The following is a 21,333-nucleotide window of genomic DNA, read 5'->3' on the forward strand; positions in this document are numbered from 1 at the left end:
GCCTCACAGGATCAGAGATTAAAACATTTTCAACAAAGAGCCGAACCAGACTTTCTGTATAGGCCAACTGGGCCTGCAAATCGACAATATATTGCTTTTAAAAAATTTGCAAAGATACAAATTTCTCAATCCACTGCATCCCAAAGATAGTAGTGGAGAAACTGAGATCTGCTGATGGTCTTAACAGTCACCAGATCTTCAGTATTTTCATGAGCCCTTCCAGTCTGTCTTCAGTTTCCTGTTCTTAGCTTACAGGAGGAGCATCGCTGCGACAAAAGGTGTAGCAGAGTGGCTCCAGCAGAGTCTACAGGCAGGATTTTTAGCGCATGTTCTTATGAAGCTGAATATGCAATGGATAACAGAAAAATATATTTTACTTAATTCCACCATAAGAAAAAAAAAAAAAGATTTTCTGCCAGTTGTCAGTTATCAAATCTGTATCTGATCTCTTCTCACACTTTAACAAGGTTAAAGTTTTGTTGGCATCAATTTCCCAAAAATTAACTTCTATTGTCCGACACTACACCATTTTGTGAAGCACTTTGTGATTTTTATCTGTGAAAAGTGCTAAATGAGTTAATTTTACTTAACTACCACATAGAGAAAAAGATATTCGCTTTTAACTTTAATGTTTGAGTTTAACTTAAGTTCTTTTTTTCTCTTTTAATCTAAAGCACCAAGTTCTTACTTCTGTGTTCTCCATGGTCTCTTTTCTTTGACTCTTCCTGCATGGTTACCAGAAATAAACTCTTTTATTGGCACTTTATTCACACACTGACATCACATTGTCAGCTACATGGTTGATTATTTTAAAATGCAGCAACAAACAACAAATGGCGAAAACATCTGTACACAAATGTGTCCTTCAGCACTACAGATGAACTGTAAATGCAAAATAAAAAGTATGAAGGACAGAGTGTGTTTATATGATGATGATTATATTTAAGAGGACCTAAATATAAAATTGCAGAAATTACAAGAAGAACCACATTTTTATGGAAATGTATACACAGTTGTTATCTTCTGAACAAAATGTGCAATGAATGAAAAGGAAAGGATAAACTCTAATCCTTATTTCCACACCTACACAGATATGTGACAAATGTACAGCAGGTGAAAGGTGACACTAGGTGTTGGAGTAAGGACTCATTTCAATCATGAAAACAGAGTTATCTGGAGATTCCACCTTTTCTGGGACAGCAGGGCCTTCCAATATTGTTTTTTTCTTCCAAGTGAACCAGATCCAAATCCCACTTAATGACAGAATTACCACAGCAGCTTTCAAACCAAATATGAACCAGGAAGTACCTGTGTTAGACAGAAAAATGTTGATGACAAGTTAGAGCTGTGAGAGAAGAGTCACAGTAGAGTTTTCACTCATGTACCATAGTTTATAGAAAGGGGGAAAAATACATGAATGCATCCCCTTTATCAGAGTTCATTTTTACTCATTTATATACAATGATGGGAATAACGGCGTTACTAACAACGTTACTTTTTTCAGTAACGAGTAAACTAACTAATTACTATTCCTATCGTTACAACGCCGTTACAGTTACTAACAAGAAAATGCGGTCCGTTACTATTTTTCAACAAACAGACGGTTGAAGCTGTGTTCAGCTTACCGCATCTTATATCGGTTGCACGGAAGTAGCTGACTACGTAAGTAACCTGGATGCTACAGCTTTAAGCAGCTGCGCGCGCTCCCACAGACAGCAATCACTTTCTGCCCGACGATCACTTTTCAGCACAACACCTGGAGCTCAGGGGGGCAAAACAATCGCATGAGTGCTGTTTTTTGGCTAAAGAAGAATAAAGTAGTCGTGGTAAGCCACTCCCATGACCACTTCAAGATGACAAAGCAACAAGGTGATATATACCAGTTTTTAAATTGTGTTGATAGGCCACATAAAACCAGAGTAATGATAAACAATATATGCAGCATTTTTTCCTCAATAGTTTAACTTTCGTCACGTTTACTGTCTAAGGACAGCGCTAGGAAGCGCTCTCTGCTTATGAGCAAAAAGTACAAAAACAAAACAAAAAACAGCCCGTTCCTGTTGGTGGAAAAATGCACCATGTCGACCAATCAAAAATGATATGGCAACATGACATTTGGTTGTTTAAGAAGAGGGGGATGTTTTAGCAGTGACGGCGAGAGAGAGAGAGACAGCAGAAAAAGACATAGCAAGTTTTGAGATGTGAGAGATTTGTGACGTTTAGCGTGTTTGGAGTGTGTAGTTAATGTGTTGTCTTGTGTAGTTAGTGTGTAGTGTTGTGGATGGTTTTGTGTTGTGTGTCAGAACAATGAGGCGACTGCTGAATGAAAACAGGAAGAGTGATACACCTGCTGCTGTCAGACCTGCAGGTATCAGGCTGTGATGTTCTCCTTTATAGTGGACAGAAATTATTGTTTTGGAGTGGCACGAATAATTTGTGTGGCATCTTATTGAATGCAGAACAGCTGATTGTTCTGTAAATAGTTTGAAATGGTTATTTAAAAAATTAAGGTAAAAGGTAAATGGCTGCAAATAACTTTGTTTGCAAAACTTGTGCATATGATTTTAAAATTGACAATTTATATTTGCATTTAAAGTTATAAAATATGATTCATTAAACATGTTTGTGGTTGTTACAGTAAAAAATCTAACTTTTTCTACTCTGATTTCATGTTTTTCTGATTTTAGATCAATTGTGTTAATACAGTATGTCAAAATGAAAACATAACTGTAAATTCAGACACGTGAGGTTGTGCTGAAAAGGATGATACCAAACAAGGAAAAGTAAATCGTTTTTAAAGGTGAAATGTTGAGGTAAAATCAAGAGTAGTCAAAAATGGCCAATTATACCCTGAACCCCAGAGGGTTAAACTTTTTTTTTTTAAAGAAATGCAATAGTTACTTTTCAAGTAATTAATTACCTTTAGAATCTTGTAACTGGGTTACTAACTAACTCAGTTACTTTTTTGAAGAAGTAACTAGTAACTATAATTAATTACTTTTTCAAAGTAACTTGCCCAACACTGTTTATATACCATGTGTCATCAGTGATGGCAGTTTGATTAAAGAGGGTTATTTGACACTATGTTAGTCTCCTTACCCACTGCAGTTGGTGTGACTGGTGTAGGTTCTGTTGTTGGTTCAATACACAGGCTGTTACTGTTCACAGGCATCCACCCTAATATCTCTGTCCCATTAATTGAGGTGCAGTTAATGAAACCTGGCAGAAAAAAGCAAATAATTTGAGAAAGATGTTAGAAGTGAATTAGTTGTTATTATTGACTTTCATTCATAATGTTGTCACTCACGACAGGTCTTCTGTTCTTCTGAGACATCACTGACGTTGTTCCTGACTGAGCAGACCAGACGTCCTGAGACTTGCTGTTTCAGAGTGATAATGTTGTTACTCTTATTATTTCCAGAAAGGAGCTCAGCATCTGTCAGTGTGCGTCCATCCAGAGTCCAGCTGTACTGAGGACTGTCCCCTCCTTTAGAGGAGCAGGACACCCTCATCTCTCTCTGGGACAGACACTCAGAGACCAGCAGGACAGAGGACACAGGAGCTGAGAGAAACACACACAGATGACTTTTGGTACTATAACAAGATGCACTTTCATGCACTGTGCTTCCTTCTATGTAACTTTACATGGTCTGTAACTTGGTAGCTGATTTTCCATAGTTCCTAAAATCTACTACTTTGCAACACTATCAGTTGGTTATGGAATATAGGAGGGAAGAAATATCTCAAAATTATTTGCTGCAAAGGTAGCATCCTGTTACAGTAACATACACAATTTCAGTGAACTCTTTAGAATTATCCATTAATTCACAAATGTTTGTAGAGGCAGACTGCATGGCTAGCTGCTTAGTTTCATACATCTGTGCCAATGGAACTAAAAACATCAGAATTCAAAGATTAAGAGATGTGGCCCAATACTTTAGTGAATGTAGTGTGCATCATGTAGATTATCATTATTTATGGTTTGCTAATTCAAAACAGGGGATGCACAAAGTGTACGTATGTGAAATTCTGTGCTGTATGTTATAAAGATTACCAAAGCAATACTGCATTTACATCAATTAAAGTCTGCATTTCCCAACATTTACCTTGAATGAACAGCTGTAAAGTCCGCACGCCTGATAATTCTCCATGTGAATGAAAGGTTTCAAGGGTATAATTACCACTGTCTGTCCTGCTCAGGTTATTGATCCTAAATGTTCCATTACTCAAAAAAAAGAGAGACCTCTGTGCTATGGTATTAGCAATAACCTTATTATTTATGACATCTAGTATTTTTAATGAATTCTTGAACAGGCCGTATCTAGGTATTTCAGAGCTGCTGTCCATCAGCTGGATGTCCACAGTTCCTCCCAAAGCTCCATAACACTGAGCTCCATCCTGTCTGCCATCACAGTGAGTTTCCACACCTGCAAATTTTGAAACATTGAAAAGAAAAGCATTTGTGATTTGTTAGTTTCTACCAAATAAATTACAACAAAAATTTGATTAACATGGTCAGCAATCTAAAATTTACTGATGCGAGGACTTTTACTTGTTAAAAAGTAGTTTTTGTATTACCATGTTTATACCTAATGCCTAATTATGTTTTGGATAACCCAGTGTTTTGATTGATTGGTATCACATAAGTTATAGTAGCACTACTGCCATAAATCTGTCAGCTCTTAATATCTAACTCAGAGTAGGTAGCAGTTTTGACAATTGTAGGTAATAGAGCCTCAAGAACAAACATACTGCATCCATAATCCCAAAGTTATCACACGAATGTGTCCAACATTTACTAATATATTAATAATTAAGAAATACAGGTAGACACATTCTCCACATTTTAGCCGAGTGCAAAAACTAAAGTATTTTCATGTAACCAAATGAAAATAAATGTCAAACAGAAAACAGGAAGCAATATTTCAGAAAAAAGAATCTGCACACAAACAGGACACAGATGTTCATTTCTGAAGGTGGCATTAAAAATGATAAAGTAATGCAACTTATACATTCTTCAGCATATCTGTAGTGACTGCATGACTTAAATAACTTAAGATCTGGATTCCTAGTTACAGCCAACCGATAAGTTGAGACAGATTCTTCAAAATCAGGCAGTTTATCACAGTAACAAATAAGCTTGACGTCTCTGATAAGGATGGAAAGAATAAAGTCCTTTAAAAAGTCAGTTTAAAACTCACTTAAACACACTGCAACAAGGCTGCCAAGGTGCATAGTGGGCTAAGAATTTACCACTGCTACTAAAACTGGTAAAAAGACAAAAAAAAAAAAGGCACTAAAGCTCTGCTCAAATGGTCATGTACTGCAGATGTAGCCAATAGATTCTAACATTTAATTAAATAAAATAAATCAAAGTGCACATATTGTAACTTTGTGGAAGTATTTGTGCAGCTTTAACATCTCTGAGGGCGATGTCAGATATTTTGTACAGGTTAAAAAGGTATTAAATGATAAGTGTCACATTTAAAAGAATATCTCACCATGAGACACTCCCAGTAGGATCACCATCAATCCCAGTACAGCTTCCATGTCTCCTCAATGTTCAGTGTGTGTTGACACAGTCGGCAGCCGTCAGAGTACTTTATTAAATAATATGCACATTTGTCCAGCAGGTAACAGTCAGAAATGGCTCCTGCTACTGATCAGTCTCTTTTGAAATGCTGTTCTCATTCTGTGTGTGGAAATTCGAAAAAGGAAGTACAACTAGCATGTTCATTACTTTGCAGAAATAAAAGGAACCTCACAGATCTTCCACAGACTTTGTTTAATTATTACTCACACTGTCACTGGACTATTTTTAGATCGGTAACAAACTAACCATATCCTCCCCACCATCTACAACATTCATGCAGTTTAATGCAATTCAACAGCAGCCCCATTTATATTCCATCTTAAGTCCATATTTTGTTGCTGATACAAAGTACCTTGTATACACATCCATGAAGAAAAAAGAAACACTTTTAAAACATTATAAAATGTACACTCTGCCCATATGGAAAACATATATATAAATCTTATAAAGTTTGTATCTGTCTTGTGTGAAACTTGTATGAAAAGCATACAAGAGTGAAAAAAAAAAATAAGATCCCTAGAAAAAATATATAAATGAAACTTGTATGTTTTGGATACTTACTAAAACAATATATGAAAGTGGCCACTTTCATGAGTAAATCATATAAGCCTTATATGATTCATTATATGAAGTAGGCCACATCTGATGCAAGTCTTTTATAAGTTTTTTCTATTTCTTTTCTATACGGGTGACTTTAGGGATTGTGGTATTTAGGCTAACTGGTGGTTTGAGTGGTTGTTTTGACCAATGCTCATTCAAACCAGTACAAGTTCTGAAAAGTGACACTATTATTCAAAAGTATGTTTTAAATACTACAATAATAATATAAACATTTAAGAAAATTCTCTTAATCTGCACAAAGCATTTTCAGTGAGCGAAACATTTTGTTGCTCATCTAAGTGTTCATCTGAATCATAGGCCTGCTCAGATTGTCTGCCTGCGCAGACTACAGATCCTAAATGTGAATCCCAACCTCAAAGGACAGTGTGTGAATACTTTGACGAAAAGCATTGTTATAATCATCTTATTATTCTTTGAAATGAGTAAAATAGTGAAAAGGTGTTTCTTTCTTTTTGTGATTGGTTTCATGTTGTGTTTGTTGGCCAAAGAAGACTGTTCAGTTTCAATTTGTTTAATACTGTGAAAGTAGAGCCTAAGTGAACCAAAAACCTTCTATGGGCATGCTGTGACTGCAGCAGTGTGTTAATACTTTGAGGAAAGCCATTGGTATACTCATCTTATTATTCTTTGAAATTCATAAAATAAAAGTACTCCGCATATTTGTTTCTTTCTTTTTTGCTTTGTTTCATTTTTTGTTTGATTTTTTTTTATTTTTGTAACTGTAGAGCTTCAGTGAAATAACAGGGCAAATCATCACACCTATGATGTCAGACGAAGTTGTTATTAAAATTATTAAATTATTTAAATCTAAAACTCTTGGGTTTGAAAGCTAGCTCACTAAAACTAAAAACAACTAGCTGTTTCTCTTCATCATCATTATTTTTTTCCACAAGGAGGAACCTGAATTAACATGATCAATAATTAACTATTTAAAATAGGACTACACTACTGATGATTATGAGTATGCCAGTATGACAGAGGAGCTCCCACGTTCTGGCAACCTTCAGATAAACTACTCTAGTCTAACTACTGAAAGCAGCTGTCATTAGTGATCAGTGTTGGTATTTCACAAAACAAGTTTATTCTCATGTAATCAGAGTGTATATCTGATTGCAAGCTTCACCCATACATCAGAAACAGGAAACTAATTTCAACCCTCTGCTACATCTTATTCACTTGTTTTCTAATCCAGTCATCCTTCCCTGACCTAGTAACAATCAACTAATTTGCATATCAGCTATTAACCCACTAAGTTGACAGGACAACAGAAGTGCATGTTCAAAATATTATCACAAAAGAGAATTTCCTTCATACAGTAAATTACTTGTGCGGCACAAATCAAGCAGAAAGCATTTCACAATTTACTATATTAACAACTAAATTTATTGTCTGAGCAATGGTTGGTCAAACCAGAATCTCTCTTTTTTCCCCCTTCACATAGGTTAAACTCTTGCCCTGCAACCTAGAGAGTTACAGTTTTTTCTGAATGCTTAAACCCTAACTGTGATTCCTGTAGCACAATCTCTAAAACTATTCAGACTTATAGCAAAACCACTCACTGAGTTTGCAAAACTAAAAGCACAAAAACTGCTTTGCACTCAGTTTGCAATTTTGTAACACACACTTTCCAAAACTGTAGGCACAATTCACTGCACAACACTCAATTACCAAATTTCCAACACACTCATAGCAAAAGTATACACATGTATGGCTATCATTAACACTAATTTGCCAACTGCCTGGCACACTTTCACATGTGACAACTTTTTTTAGATAATTAGTTCACTTTGCAATCAGCCTAAGCACTATAATACAGGTAAGCTGTGTGTGCGGAGTACAATGGAGGGAGCAGAAAGAGTGAGAAGTAGAGGAGGCCGAGGAAGAGGACGTGGAGGTGAAGCAGTAGGATGAAGAGGACGACAAGGACAAGGAGGAGCAAGAGGAAGATGAGGAGGGGGGAGAGGAAGATGAGGAGGGGGAGAGGAAGGGTAGGAAGAGTAAGAAATAGAATTACTGATGACATCAGAGCTACAATAGTGGACCATGTAATCAACCGTGGAATGACCCTGAGGGTAACTGGCCAACGGGTCCAGCCTAACTCGAGCCGCTACACTGTAGCAAGTACCATAAGGACATTTTGAAATGAGAATCGGTTAGTACAGTCACTTCGCACAAAGATTTGTAGCACTGCCATATGCCAATGAGAAACACACCAATACCATTGATGTAAAAATACTGAAATTGTTACTTTACAGAATTGCTAGATGACCAGATGCTGGGGGCAGAGGAAGCATGTTCACTGCAGACCAAGTAACCCATATAGTCATTATGGCGATTGCAAATAATCCTATACTTGGAAATAAACACTTGTGTTTGTTTTGATGTGTTTGAATAAACACCAGTACTTGAAGTTTGGATCCCTCTATGCTTATGGATCTATGACAGAAGTATGAGCTCAAACTGACATAGCCTACCTTGTGCACAGAGAAAGCAAAAGCCAGATGTGTTTTGTATTCATACCATCAGTGTGCAGTTGGCGCATTGTGTGCTTAGTAGATGATGGCTTGTGTGTACTGTTTGATACGGAAACACCATTTTTACGAAGGTGTGAAGAGTTAATATAGCTGTGTTTGCTTTTGCAAGAGAACTACAATGTTTTGATTATTGGGTGACAGGTTTTCTTATTTGTGTGAAGAGTTTTGCAAAATTAGCCAATAGTTACAAAAAATGTGCTTAAGCAATCAGAAAAAACTGTAATTGTCATTGTTTGATAACAAGTGTCTGTTAAATTTACACTATTTTAACACTGATGAGAGATAACAAGCTGATCTTCTTTGCATGTGTGTGTGTGCTAGTAGGCAGATTCAATGGATGTGTGTGCAGTGGAGCTGCAGATTCAGCAGGGCATGTCCTTAAAACTGCCTTTCCTTCACATTTCTCTGTTTATGTGTGTTTGTGTGCGTTTTATTTTTTACCTTTGTTGTGATCCTATGGACTCTTTTTCAACCTCCACAAGACAGTGGGCCACAATTTTCCAACCCAATTTTCATGTGTTCTCACATTAACAACAACAGCCTTCATTTTTCCTCCATGCTCTCTTCTCCCCACTTCTCACAGCTTCTGTCTCTCTCCCACATCTGCAGCAGTTCACAGTTGTGGTGTGTCAGGGGCCCAGTGGGCCGTTCTTCTTCAGCTTTGCCTTTTGTCTTTCACTCTTTTCAGTTACTGCCTTTGCCATTTCAACTCCTAGTATGGCAAATGTGAAATTCACAGTCTTCTCAAGTCCATTCACACACAATGATGCCACTGGTGAACCGCCGAGCTTGTGATTGGGAGCGCATACTTCCATATTTGTACATGCTACTCAACCCTTTAAGGTTTAAGGTTTAGGGCAGTGTTGCTGTGTGTTCACATTGTCGACTCTTGAAGTGGACGCCGTTGCTCTCGAACTGCATTTTGTCTTCAGGGAGAGATTGATTGTCCTCGAAGCTTGTTCTTCAGGTTAAGATGTACATGGAATGAAGCTGTGTAATATTCAGCCAAAACACGAGCTGGATGTGGTTCCAATTAAGTTAAGCAATCATCTTGCTCCGGCCACCGTGCTTGCGGAGGACGTTGACCCAGTTCCGTAGCCACCTGTACTAACACACTAAAACATTTATTTAATATCATTTTCATCACTACTCACTAACACTTTCATTCTCCGATTCAGTAAAAACACCACTTTTCCACATTTAACACACCTCTTCTCATCATTCATCCCACACACATCAGCCTCTTTTCTTTGTTGACATCTTTCTTTCTCTTACACAACACATACTTCAACCATTTGGAGTTTTCACCCAGACCACCTCCAGGGACACAACCTCCCTACAGCTCCTGTAGCCGCTTTGCTGAGCTCAGCACCCATTGCAGGTGGGCGTCCCCTCTGCAGCCTTTGCTTCAGTACAAAGTGCTAAAAACCATAAACCAAAGGACAGAAAAGTCCTTCCCACGACAGTCCTTAATTTAGGCGTTGTATTTTGAAGTTTTCCCTCTCTGTGGTCCACTTGAAAACTCCCTCCAAATCAAAAACAGCTCACCGTTGCAGATTCTTTTTCCCACTTCTTTCCTCATAGTTCATTAATTTCCTGCATGTGTGAGTCGGTGAAGGCCTCTCACGGTTCCCCCTTTTTTGAAAACAAAAGAACGGTGGGACTGGGGCAATTTCCCCCCAGGATGGCCAGTCACCACATACCTGCGATTCAGCGAAACTCACATGAGGAATCCTGTTCAACAACGCCAAATTGTTATGGAAATTTTAACAATAAGCTGCAACACACCCAGTGAGCTTGATTTGAAGTGGGTTTAATCAACACATTGCAATTTGGAGAGAGCATCCCAGTGAAACACCAGGACCATCTCTGAATTGTGGCCACCGCCCTTACATCTTATATACAGAGACACAGACAAAGAACATTCCACAAACTCTTACACGTTGGCCCATCTCACGGGGGGGCTATACCTTCTCCCTCACAGAGAGAATTATGACCTTGTTTTCTGCTTGGCCATCACCTAAGGATTTACATCCCCGATAAGCAGAAGGAGTCCCACTATCTGTTTAACATTTCCCATTACAATGGACTCACTGTGTTAACATTCCACATGCATGTAAACTAGTGACAGGAGAGCTCGTACTATAGTAAAGTGAAAAAGTGATATTACTATAACTAATGTGATATGATTAAATATGTGATTAATACATGAGAAAAGAAATCTGCCACCACAATCATGTCATCCACAAGCAAGATTGGGAGAACAAACTATACAGTCTACACACGCAAATCCTGTTATCGAATTCACTATTAACCTCTGGTGGATTATAGCGCCGAAATATAGAAATATAGAAGACTGCAAACTGTTGCGAGTTTGCAGTTGAAGTGACCAATGGGATAGTACATTTTTAAGATGGGTTAATAAAGGAATTACGGCAATGTGCACATTAATAGACGGGAAAATATTCAAATCTTTTGAGAATCTACAGAGACAGTTTGGACTGGATAAATCAAACTTATTTAGATACTGTGTTTTGATTAAAATTTTGTTTCCTAATGAAGTCAGCAGGTAGCAGGTGGATGAAAGCCGTTCATCAGAGCATAGTTTAACTGCTGCTGATGTGGGCTGGCCTTCTCTGCACACTCTTCAAGGACGCTATGTTTTCTGCCAACTTCTAACATTTGACATTTTCCAACAATACAGTCTGTTACCATAACCAACAAGCAGCCAGTAAAAACAGTTTCTTTCACACAAAATCAGTAAAACAGAAAAATAGCAGCTAAAGGGTTAAGTCTGCAAGGCTCGCCCACACTCATGTAAACCTACAGTCTCCACTCCTCTGGTCTCCATCACCCTTCTGCTCCTGCAAAAACAAGCAAACAAACAAACAAACAAACAAAAAAACCCACATATATCCACCCCTTTTTCACTGTTTGGGATGGATCAGGCATTAGAAAGGACTAATCCTAAAATAGGATTTTTTTGTTTGTATGTACTATAAATTTGGAAAAAGTACAAAGTATTATGAAATGCAGCAACAAACAACAAACAGTGAAAACATCTGCACACAAATGGGTCCTTCAGCACTACAGATGAAATGTAAATGCAAAATAAAAAAAATATGAAGGACACAGGGTTCTTTTCACTTTGATTATATTTAAGAGGACCTAAATATAAAATTACAGACATTACATAAAGAACCACATTTCTATTGAAATGTATACACAGTTGTTATCTTGTGAAAAAATGTGGAATGAATGAAAAAGAAAAGGAAACACTCTGATCCTTATTTCCACACCTACACAGACACATGACAAATGTACAGCAGGTAAAATGTGACACTAGGTGTTGGAGTAAGGACTCATTTCAATCATTAATCATTAACTCATTTCAATCATCACGATATGATTGTAAACACATCTGAGGGCTCGATTGTACCTGAGGAGACACTGGACAGCTTTGTCCTGGTTAATGCTGAGAACTTTCAGAAGGTTTTCTCCACAGTGAGACCCACCACATGTCTTTTAGATCCAATTCCTTCTTCACTCTTTAAAACACTTTATGGATTTTTTGAGGCTGAGCTTTTATACATGATGAATTGCTCTCTTCAGTTGGGTGTCTTCCCTGCTGCCTTTAAAACGGCGGTGGTGAGGCCCCTTCTGAAGAAGAGCAATTTGGATTGTAATGATTTTAATAACTACAGACCTGTATCCAACTTACCATTTTTAAGTAAAGTCTTAGAAAAACTTGTTTTTACTCAGATTACTGATTTTCTCAATGATAGACAGATCCTGGAGATATTCCAGTCTGGATTTAGGGTGAACCACAGCACAGAGACTGCTCTCCTAAAGGTTTTTAATGATCTTAGATGTAACTGGGACGCCCAAAAGCTCTCAGTCCTGGTGCTACTGGATCTAAGCGCAGCCTTTGATACAGTAGACCACGCTATTCTTTTAAACAGACTAAAACACATGGTGGGCCTCTCTGGTGCTGTACACAACTGGTTCACTTCCTATCTCTCTGACAGATCTTTTATGGTAAGTATGGATACATGCTCCTCTAAGATCCATAAAATGACATGTGGTGTGCCTCAAGGGTCGGTTCTAGGCCCTGTACTTTTTAATTTGTATATGTTGCCTCTCGGCAGTGTCATCAGGAGGCATGGAGTGAACTTCCACAGTTACGCTGATGACACGCAGCTGTACATCTCCGTGTCTCCTGATGACACCAGACCAATGGATGCCCTTTTTAACTGTATCTTGGATATAAGATCTTGGATGGCAGAAAACTTTTTACAGCTTAACCAGGACAAAACTGAAGTTTTAATTGTCGGTCCTGAGGCTCAGAGAGAGAAACTCTTGTCTAAATTAGAGGCATTTTCACTATGCCCTTCGCTACAAGTGAAAAACCTGGGTGTTATTTTTGACTCTGAGCTTGGTTTTATCCCACATGTTAAACATGTAACCAAAATTGGATTTTATCATCTAAAAAATATAGCCAGAGTCCGCCCTATTCTCTCTCAGGCCAACACGGAGATGCTGATGCATGCTTTTATTACCAGTCGCATTGATTACTGTAATGCCCTGCTCTCTGGTCTTCCTAAGAAGAATATTTCAACTTTACAACTTTTGCAAAACTCGGCAGCTCGTGTGCTGACGAAGACCAGAGGGCGGGCCCACATTACACCGGTTTTAGAATCGCTGCACTGGCTCCCCGTGTGTTTCAGGATCGATTTTAAAGTTCTTTTATTGGTTTTTAAATGTCTTAATGGTCTTGGGCCTTCTTATCTCTCAGATCTGCTTTTACCATACGAACCCTCGCGGATCCTGAGGTCCTCTGGTACTGGCCTTTTGATTGTCCCTAAAGTCAGGACACATACTCACGGAGAGGCAGCTTTTCAGTGGTACGGTCCTCGTCTGTGGAACAGCCTGCCGGAGGAGCTCAGGGCCGCAGAGAACGTGCATGTTTTTAAGAACAGGCTCAAGACCCACCTTTTTAATTTAGCTTTTACTTAGCGTTTATTTATTTTTTATGCTTATTTATTCTATCCTGTTATTCTATTATTAATTTAGGATTTACCTAATATTTATTGATTTTATTCTTATTCATTTTTTAATCTTCTTACTATATTTATATTTATATTTATATTGTATCCTGTTCTTATTTATTTTATCATTTTACTCATATCTCCAGTGTTTCCTCGGAGGGCGCTCTCTGCACCGGGGCTGTTATTGACCGTGGCTGCTGGGTCTCTGGGGTCCTCTCAGCCTGGTTGGGGGGCTCCTTGGCCTCCCTCCTGCTGTGTGCCCAGCCCGGAGGCTGCGGTCTGTGACCGGCTCCCGGTGCAGACGGCTCTCTGTTATAATGTTTCCTCACTTGGCTCATGCGAGCCCAGCCCAATTTTTACTCTTTAAGTGTGCACGTGTGTGTATGTGTGTGTGGGTGGGGGTGGGGGGATATATGTATATTGAGAGTGTGGGGAGTGCGTTGGAGGGTGGGGTGGGCTGCTTTTAACTATGTAAAGCACTTTGTGCTACATTTTTTCTGTATGAAAAGTGCTTTATAAATAAAGATTGATTGATTGATTGATTAAAACAGTTATCTGGAGATTCCATCCTTTGTGGGACAGCAGAGCCTTCCAGTATTGTTTTTTTTCTTCCAAATGAAATAGATCCAAATCCCACTTAATGACAGAATTACCACAGCAGCTTTCAAACCAAATATGAACCAGGAAGTACCTGTGTTAGACACAAAAATGTTTATGACAAGTTAGAGCTGTGAAAGACGAATCACTGGAGAGTTTTCACTCATGTACCATAGTTTATAAGACAAAGAGAAAAAAAAACACATGAATGAATTTAATTTTTATTCATTTATATACCATGTGTCATAGCTGATGGCAGTTAAATTAAAGAGGGTTCATTGACACTATGTTATTCTCCTTACCCACTGCAGTTGGTCTGATTGTGGTAGGTTCTGTTGTTGGTTCAATACACAGGGTGTTATGGGTTTCATGCACCCACCCTATTATCTTTGTCCCATTGATTGAGGTGCAGTTGATGAAAATGAAACCTATGCATTAAAACAATAATTCATGAATGAATATACAAAGCGACCATAATGAACAAGTCATGATTATTATTTTTTAATCGAAATGTTCTCACTCACCACAGGTAGATATCCTCTCTTCTTTGGAGACATCACTGACGTTGTTCCTGACTAAGCAAACCAGACGTCCTGAGACGTGCTGTTTCAGAGTGATGATGTTATCATCATTATTTACAGAAAGGAGCTCAGAATCTGACAGTGTGCGTCCATCCAGAGTCCAGCTATACTGAGGTCTGTACCCTCCTTCAGAGGAGCAGGACACCCTCATCTCTCCCTGGGACAGACACTCAGAGCCCAGCAGGACAGACGACACAGGAGCTGAGAGAAACACACACAGATGAGTTTTGATACTATAATAAGATGCACCTTCATTCACTATGCTTCCTTCTGTGGTCTGTAACTTGGTGGCTGATTTTCCGTAGTTCCTAAAATCTACCACTTGCAATAATAACACTTACAGTAGATTGTGGAATATCTAGAAGGGAAGAAATATCCTAAAACGAATTGCTGCAAAGGTAGCACCCTAGTACAGTAACATAAACAAATTCAGTGCGCTCTATAGAATTATTAATTAATTCACAAATGTTTGTGGGGCAGACTGCATGGCTAGATGCTTGGTTTTATACATCTGGCAATGAAACTGACAAAAATCCGAATTCAGAGATTAAGAGATGTTGCGCAATATTTTGGTGAATGCAGTGTGCATCATGTAGATTATCATTATTTGTGGTTTCCTAATTTAGAACAGGAAATGCATAAAATATACGTACTTGAAATTATTTGCACTATATTATAAAGATTACAAAAACAATAGTGTATTTACATCAATTAAAGGCTGCATTTCCCAACATTTACCTTGAACGATCAACTGTAAAGTCCACATGTCTGATGATTTTCCATCTGAATCAAAGGTTTCAAGGGTATAATCACCACTGTCTGTCCTGCTCAGGTTATTGATCCTAAATGTTCCATTTCTGGGAAAAAAGCTAGATCTATGTACTATGGTATTAGAAATAACCGTATTATTTCTGACAAATAGTATTACTAATGGATTCTTTAACAGTTGGTATCTAGGTATTTCTGCGGTGCTGTCCATCAGCTGGATGTCCACAGTTCCTCTCAAAGCTCCATAACACTGAGCTCCATCCTGTCTGCCATCACAGTAAGTTTCCACACCTGTAAATTTTGAAACATAAAAAAGAAAAACATTTGTGATTTGTTAGTTTCTACCAAATAAATCACAACAAAAACTGAATCAACATTATCAGCAAACCAAAATTTACTGATGTGAGGACTTTCATTTACTAAAAAGTATTTTTGTATTACCATGTTTTTACCCAATATCAAAATATATTTTGGATAACCCAGTGTTTTGCTTGAATGGTATCAAATTATTTATGGTAGTACTACTGCTATAAATCTGTCAGCTCTTAATATTTTACTCAGAGTAGGTAGCAGTTATGCAAATTGTAGATAATAGATGCTCAAGAACAAAATGCTGCATCCATAATCCCAAAGTTATCACACACGAATGTGTCCAACCTTTACCAATATATCAATAATTAAGAAATACAGGTAGACACATTCGCCACATTTTAGACGAATGCAAAAACTAAAGTATTTTCATGTGAAAAAAAAGAAAAGAAATGGGTGTTTGTCAAAAAGAAAACAGGAACCCATATTTCAGAGAAAAGAATCCGTACACAAACAGGACAGAGATGTTCATTTTTGAAGGTGGCCTTATAAATGAAAAAGTAATGCAACCGATACATTCTTCAGCATATCAGTAGTCACGACATGACATAAGTAACCTAAGATCTAGATTTCTAGTAACATCCAATCAGTAAGTTGAGACAGAGTCTTCAAAATCAGGCAGTCCATCAAATGATGTCTTTGATAAGGATGGAAAGAATAAAGTCCTTTAAAAAGCCAGAACTCACTTAAACACACTGCAACAAGGCTGCCAAGGTGTATAGTGAGCTAAGAATTTACCACTGTTACTAAAACCGGTAAAAAGACCAAAAAAGGAGCTAAAACTCTGCTCAAATGGTCATGTACTGCAGATATAGCCAATAGATTCTTACATTAATTTAATAAGATTAAAAAAACAGATATTGTAACTTTGTGTAAGTATTTGTGCTGCTTTAACATCTCTGAGGATGATGTCAGATACAGTGGGGCAAAAAAGTATTTAGTCAGCCACCGATTGTGCAAGTTCCCCCACTTAAAATGATGACAGAGGTCAGTAATTTGCACCAGAGGTACACTTCAACTGTGAGAGACAGAATGTGAAAGAAAAATCCATGAATTCACATGGTAGGATTTGTAAAGAATTTATTCATAAATCAGGGTGGAAAATAAGTATTTGGTCACCTCAAACAAGGAAAATCTCTGGCTCTCACAGACCTGTAACGTCTTCTGTAAGAAGCTTTTCTGTCCCCCACTCGTTACCTGTATGAATGGCACCTGTTTGAACTCATCATCTGTATAAAAGACACCTATCCACAGCCTCAAACGGTCAGACTCCAAACTCCGCCATGGCCAAGACCAAAGAGCTTTCGAAGGACACCAGGAAAAGTATTGTAGACCTGCACCAGACTGGGAAGAGTGAATCTACAATAGGCAAGCAGCTTGGTGTGAAAAAATCAACTGTGGGAGCAATCATCAGAAAATGGAAGACATACAAGACCACTGATAATCTCCCTCGATCTGGGGCTCCACGCAAGATCTCATCCCGTGGGGTCAAAATGATCATAAGAACGGTGAGCAAAGATCCCAGAACCACACGGGGGGACCTGGTGAATGACCTGCAGAGAGCTGGGACCAAAGTAACAAAGGTCACCATCAGTAACACACTACAACGGCAGGGAATCAAATCCCGCAGTGCCAGACGTGTTCTGCTGCTGAAGCCAGTGCATGTCCAGGCCCGTCTGAAGTTTGCCAGAGAGCACATGGATGATACAGCAGAGGATTGGGAGAATGTCATGTGGTCAGATGAAACCAAAGTAGAACTTTTTGGTATAAACTCAACTCGTCGTATTTGGAGGAAGAAGAATACTGAGTTGCATCCCAAGAACACCATACCTACTGTGAAGCATGGGGGTGGAAACATCATGCTATGGGGCTGTTTTTCTGCCAAGGGGACAGGACGACTGATCCGTGTTAAGGACAGAATGAATGGGGCCATGTATCGTGAGATTTTGAGCCAAAACCTCCTTCCATCAGTGAGAACTTTGAAGATGAAACGAGGCTGGGTCTTCCAACATGACAATGATCCAAAACACACCGCCCGGGCAACAAAGGAGTGGCTCTGTAAGAAGCATTTGAAAGTCCTGGAGTGGCCTAGCCAGTCTCCAGACCTCAACCCCATAGAAAATCTGTGGCGGGAGTTGAAAGTCCGTGTTGCTCGGCGACAGCCCCAAAACATCACTGCTCTCGAGAAGATCTGCATGGAGGAATGGGCCAAAATACCAGCTACTGTGTGTGCAAACCTGGTAAAGACCTATAGTAAACGTTTGACCTCTGTTATTGCCAACAAAGGTTATGTTACAAAGTACTGAGTTGTATTTTTGTTATTGACCAAATACTTATTATCCACCCTGATTTACGAATAAATTCTTTACAAATCCTACCATGTGGATTCATGGATTTTTTTTTCACATTCTGTCTCTCACAGTTGAAGTGTACCTCTGGTGCAAATTACTGACCTCTGTCATCATTTTGGGTGGGGGAACTTGCACAATCGGTGTCTGACTAAATACTTTTTTGCCCCACTGTATTTTCTACAGGATAAAAAAGTATTAAATAATGAGTGCCACATGTAAAAAGAACAGCTCACCATGAGACAGTCCCAGGAGAATCACCATCAATCCCAGCACAGCTTCCATGTCTCCTCACTGTTCAGTGTGTTTCTTTATTAAATGCATGCACATATGTCCAGCAGTTAACAGTCAGAAATGGCTCCTGCTATTGATCAGCTTCTTTTAAAAAGCCTCTCACATTAGAAACGGAAGCAAAACCAATATACTTGAAGAACCAACAGAAAGACTGTTCTCACTCTGTGTGTGGAAATGTGAAAAGGGAAGTACAACTAGCATGTTCATTACTTTGCAGAATTTTTTTTATTATTATTACTCACACTGTCACTGGACTATTTTTAGTCTGTAACAAACCAACACTATCCTGCCCATCACTCAGTGTCTACCACAATGTCATGTAGTTTAATGCAATTCAACAGCAGCCCCATGTATATTCCATCTTAAGTCCATATTTTGGTGATACACACATCAATGAAGAAAAAGAAACACACTTTTAAAACATTTAAAAATGCACATTTTCAATTTAGGGATTAGGGAGTTCAAATGCTAGGCAGACAAGGAGGCCACTCTATGTTCCCAGCAGCCCAGCAGCCCAGCCCAAAGAATGAAGAAGCTTCAGCCTTTTTATACTCCCAGCGGCAGACAATCAGCCAGTCAATTGGTCCTGGAGTGTCATGGGATCTCCAGGCAGCCAATCGTCTGCGTGGGCTGGCACACTTGGATCTGCATAAAAGAAGGCTGGCACAGGACTCCCAGCAGCCAGTCATCCACGAGTCCTAGCACTTTTGGGTTTGCATAAACATAGGGTAGTCTCACTTCCTCCAAGGCCCAGGGCCGTAACATCAATGCAAAAAGTTCTGAAAAGTAACACTATTACTCATTATTAATGTATTGTCTTGATGCATTCTCAATAATAGCTGTTTTTCTCCATCATCATTATTTTTTTCCACAAAGAAGAACCTGAATTAACATGGTCAATAATTAATTATTTAAAATAGGACTACACTACTGATGATTATGAGCATGACAGTATGACAGTCTTCTATAGGAGCTTCCACGTTCTGGCAACCCACAGATAAAATACTCTATTTTACTGAGATGCAAAAAGGCACAACTTACGCTGTCCATGTTTCCTGTTAGTGATCAGCTTCAAATCAAAACATGTCAATTTATATCTGTTAGGATGGGACTTCTTTCACAGTATTTCAGTATTAACTACTGAACGCAGCTGTCATTAGTGATCAGTTTCAGATAAGAATGTGTGAACTCAGAAAGACAGGAAGTGATTAGAAAAGAGCTAAAGAGAGAAAAAAGAGAGACGTTTTCTTTCAGATTAGACATACTAATACTTCCAAACAAAATATGTAATTATCTTGTTTAGCTAATCATGCCGTTTCACTGACACTGTAATATTTACAGCTAAAATAAATGTAATTACTGAATAAACTTTTTAAAAAAAAGGTAAGAGGTTAAAATGTATTTTGAAACCAGTTTATCAAAGACATGATACAAATTCCAATTTATATTCAAGTTTAAATTACAGATTACTTCAAACCTCAAAACACATTCATAGCCATCAATGATTGTTCTGTTGTTCACTGGTTTTAAAATGTTTTCTGAAGTTATGTATGTTGAGGTTAAGTGTTAATTAGTTTCACCATACAAGTTATTTTGCACAGAAGGAAGTGAAGCAAAAATAAGTTGCAACATACAAACCACAAGTGTACATGCAACTTTTACCATGCACAGCCTCCATGATTGTTCTTGGTGATATTCTGCTCCTTTCTTATAGCAAAACTAGACTTGTCACAGTCAGCTTGGAGCGAGGAGCAAATGAAGGAAGATCCAAATTTCACTGTAAACCCCCAGCTGACAATAAAAACTGCTGGCTGGGTTCGTCTGAGCCTCCAGCTGGCCCAGAGCCGTGCTGCACAAGTTCGTGTGAGACCATAGTGGGAGCTGAAACGCGCACCTCTGAGAATCCAGTGCAAACTGAGACCTCCGACTCAGCCTCTGGATCCGAAAATTGAATTGAATTGAATTGAACCTGTGCCTCGTTCCATCACGCTCCTGCCTGTGTATATATAGTGTCTGTTTGCATTTTCTTGTTGTCGCTCCATCAGTGTAGCTTGGTGAATATCTGTGTCTCTCTGCTCTTCATTCTCTGGTCCTCATCCCCTATGTAACCTCCTTATGTTTTTTCCTGCGTGTTGTTCTGTGAGTTATGGTTTCGGGTTTTGTTTGTTACTAGTTTTCCCAGTTTAGGTTTATGTTTAGTTCTGTTCTCGCCTTTGTTATTTTCACTTTCTACAATAAAGCTCCCTCTCATCACTTCAAGTGTCTGCATTGTCTGTGTCTGTGTCCTTTCACACAAACACCACACGACTGCTGCCGCAGCCGTGACAGGTAGTGTCTGAAAACTGCATTTAAATTACATTTACATTTTAGATCGCTGAATGCTTTTCCAAAATCTAAATAGATTTAATAAATAAAAATTGTAAAAATGGTACATCTTCCATCATATTTGATTATTAATAAAACAGTTATGGAGCTAATTAAACTGATTTAAATTAGTTATATATTATTTAAACAGTTCTTTTGCAATAACTGTATTTACTTTAAGTGCATATCCATATGAAATTGATCTCATAATTTGAT

At 38.4% G+C, this 21,333-nt stretch overlaps 2 protein-coding genes across 2 annotated transcripts; both read right to left on the minus strand.

The window, feature by feature from the left end:
• Positions 1 to 484: 484 nt before the first annotated feature.
• LOC120723853 lies at positions 485 to 5,844 on the minus strand. Its single transcript, XM_040015632.1, has 5 exons — positions 5,502 to 5,844; positions 4,107 to 4,427; positions 3,308 to 3,562; positions 3,100 to 3,219; positions 485 to 1,308 (listed from the first exon to the last, which is right to left on the minus strand). The coding sequence occupies exons 1-5, from the start codon at positions 5,548 to 5,550 to the stop codon at positions 1,127 to 1,129; spliced, it is 927 nt and encodes a 308-aa protein (XP_039871566.1). The 5' UTR covers positions 5,551 to 5,844; the 3' UTR covers positions 485 to 1,126.
• Positions 5,845 to 14,343: 8,499 nt separating this feature from the next.
• Positions 14,344 to 19,248, minus strand: LOC120723856. Its single transcript, XM_040015636.1, has 5 exons — positions 18,696 to 19,248; positions 15,713 to 16,033; positions 14,918 to 15,175; positions 14,696 to 14,821; positions 14,344 to 14,487 (listed from the first exon to the last, which is right to left on the minus strand). The coding sequence occupies exons 1-5, from the start codon at positions 18,742 to 18,744 to the stop codon at positions 14,348 to 14,350; spliced, it is 894 nt and encodes a 297-aa protein (XP_039871570.1). The 5' UTR covers positions 18,745 to 19,248; the 3' UTR covers positions 14,344 to 14,347.
• Between the last annotated feature and the right edge of the window lie 2,085 nt (positions 19,249 to 21,333).

This window comes from Simochromis diagramma, unplaced genomic scaffold (assembly GCF_900408965.1).
Source record: "Simochromis diagramma unplaced genomic scaffold, fSimDia1.1 OVJJ01000685.1, whole genome shotgun sequence".
Taxonomy (NCBI): domain Eukaryota; kingdom Metazoa; phylum Chordata; class Actinopteri; order Cichliformes; family Cichlidae; genus Simochromis; species Simochromis diagramma.